A 2653-nucleotide genomic window follows, 5' to 3' on the forward strand; every position below is an offset into this window, starting at 1 on the left:
CTGTAAAGCAGGGCATTTTAACACAGGAGTCTAGTCTACGGGGACTAACTCCCGTCTGGAGCCAACCTCTAGTGGCTGCTCAAGGAACTGCAGGTTTTGGAACTGCAGCATTGGCTTCCTTTTTCAGCCTCGGAGGTTGGAGCTTGGCCCCACCACAGGTGGCTGGCCGCTACCTGTCAGGGGAGCTCCGCTCACACCACGCCCCTTTGCCCATTTTTGGATTAGACCTAGCAGGCAGAGTGAAGCACCACCAATATGGCGACGGCCACACTCGAGCTTCACAACCACTCTACAGAAAACCAACGGGTGGCGTCACTAAGGCTTCGTCCATCTTTTATCTAGTCAAGTAGTTAAATCGCCAAAATAAAATTCCAGGAAATGTTCAAGAAGTTAGTAGAAATAGTGGGTGCGTAAAATAAATTGTTACCACAAATCTTCCACATTTTTCACACTCAGTTCACAGAGCTGATGTTCTCCTGGTCTGTTCATGTGACGTTTGATGATCAGTAAAACCTGACACACTGTGAACAGCTGAAGCTTGTCTTCCAAAACGGCCACACGATGATATCATGCACCACAGAAAGAGACAAAAAAGACAGCAAGAACAGAGAGGAAGACCCTTGTCAGCTGTTCCTGCCGTGACTGTGTGAACAGCTGCTGAACATCATTGTGTCACTTCAGCCAAAACTCTCTAGCTGAGCTCAACTACACTGTAACATTTAACTTGTTTTTTCAACTTAAAATTTGTGAACGTAACAAATATATCTACTGCACATAAATAAATTAAATCAACTACATCGCAGTGCACCAGCAATGTGGCAACCTGTACAAATAACCGCCCAGACTGGTCAGAGAGTGTCACTTATTTCACTAAGATGGCAGCAGGTCACATGCCTGCAGGGCCAGGTCCTGACACAGTACATGTTTTATGAAAAGGCAAAGAATCAGAAAATAAATTCCTTGGTGCCCTGAAGCTATAGCAGAATGAGACTCAAAGCCTAAAATCACCAACAAGCCAACTTGAGAAGGTCAAAGGTCAAGGATCACAGCATCCTGATAACAGATGCGTCAAATTCTCCTGTGAGCCCAGAAGGACTGTGGACGATAAAGCAGAGCAGAGAGGAGAGGTCTGTCCCTGTGTGTCTATTCAGAGGCTGTGAAACCAACACCAGCTCCAGTTTTAGGCCTGCGGCTCTGCTTTCCACCTCCCTGACAAATCCTGGCAGCCGTCACACCCTGCGGGGCACTGGGGGGATGCCAGGGGCCATAGATCTCACCCACGCAGGCTCCACATGTGCTTCAGAATGGCAGCCTATAATCACAAAACCATCCTCATATAACAGAAACAGTCTGAAAATGATCCGCTGACATGAAGCGAGACACAAGGTACAGAACACAAACCAGAGGGACGGCTTTACCGCCGCTCAGACGTTGTCTCTCTCTTTCTGGGGGGGCCATTGGTTTACACTGACCTCAGTAAACCTGCAGAGATGTAGCCCCCCCACTGCTGAAATAATTTAACTTTCACAGAAATAGAAGGAATGTTTCTGCAAGTTGATTTTCAAATGAAAAAACCTGCCTTCTTCTCAAGTCATTTAACTGAGTCCTTGAAATAAAACAAGTGAACAAATCTGCTAGTAGAGTCAAAATACTTTAACTTGATAAACTTTCTAAATCTGCTGTTGAGTATTTTCTAAAGTCAAGGTACGATTATAAAACAACCATTGACTTTGGTTTAATTTCAGTTGATTCAATTTTCATTTTTATTGTGGTTTCAAGTGTTTTTCTTCTGCATTTTCCTCATCTCATGCAAAGCATTTTGAGACTGACAGGAAATGAAGTGAGGGGAGGAGAGACGTGCAACAAAGGTCCCCAGCTGGGACCACTATGGCTGTACGGTGTCTAAACCCGTCGGCCACCAGATACACACAGAGACTAGAGGCAGGAATTTTTAGAAAACTCTTGAAATGCATTTGTTTCTGATAAAACCAGGTGGTGCTACTACACCAGGAGTTTCTGAGCAGATTTCTATGAACAGACACAACTTGATAAAACAGATTTTGCACCGTTGAAGACATCAGGAAGTCTAACACATTACAGAAAGTCCCAAACGTAATGTGAACTGAACTGATAGTAAATTCATTAAAGATGCAAAAGATTGTCTGTAGGCTTCTCAGCAGCAGAGAAGAGACTCATACACAGAAAATCCCAAACTGAAGCTGTTTCCCTTCAGTTTCTTACCTTGGAGATGGTCAGGGGCATGTTGAAGTCCTTCCCCCCCTGCAGCCTGAAGCCCCAGGGGCCGAGGCCGGGCAGCGTCACAGTGTAGGCACTCATTCTTTCAGGCAAATGAAAGATCCTCAGAAATGGACAGCGGTGGTTAAGCCAAATGTATGAAAAACCCCAGAGCAGCTGGAAGAACGGGAGTGAGGGCCTATGGCGAGCAGCCTCTGAAAGGAGACAGAGTATCGGAAGTCAGGCAGGTGTAAGACAAGGAAACGACCTAGACATTAAAATTCTGCCAAATGCACAAACCAGGAAAGAGGGAGAGGACAAAAGAAGAAGGAGCTGAGAGAGGAGAAAGAAGAGCACTTGCCTGCTCAGATGAGCTGAAGTGACAGCCTAAGAATAGACAGAGATAGCACTGTGGCGT

At 45.6% G+C, this 2653-nt stretch overlaps 1 protein-coding gene across 5 annotated transcripts in view; it reads right to left on the reverse strand.

Annotated features, from left to right (window-relative positions):
- Positions 1–2653, reverse strand: part of LOC109951600 (LIM domain-binding protein 3-like) — a 37528-nt gene that overhangs the window by 30354 nt on the left and 4521 nt on the right. For all 5 annotated transcript variants that reach the window (XM_020586203.1, XM_020586202.1, XM_020586200.1 and 2 more), the window contains exon 2: positions 2242–2450. In XM_020586203.1, the coding sequence (XP_020441859.1) occupies positions 2242–2337 (96 nt within the window). In that variant the 5' untranslated portion in view covers positions 2338–2450. The remainder of the gene's footprint in view (positions 1–2241; positions 2451–2653) is intronic.

Source organism: Monopterus albus, unplaced genomic scaffold (genome assembly GCF_001952655.1).
Source record: "Monopterus albus unplaced genomic scaffold, M_albus_1.0 scaffold397.1, whole genome shotgun sequence".
NCBI classification, from domain to species: Eukaryota; Metazoa; Chordata; class Actinopteri; order Synbranchiformes; family Synbranchidae; genus Monopterus; species Monopterus albus.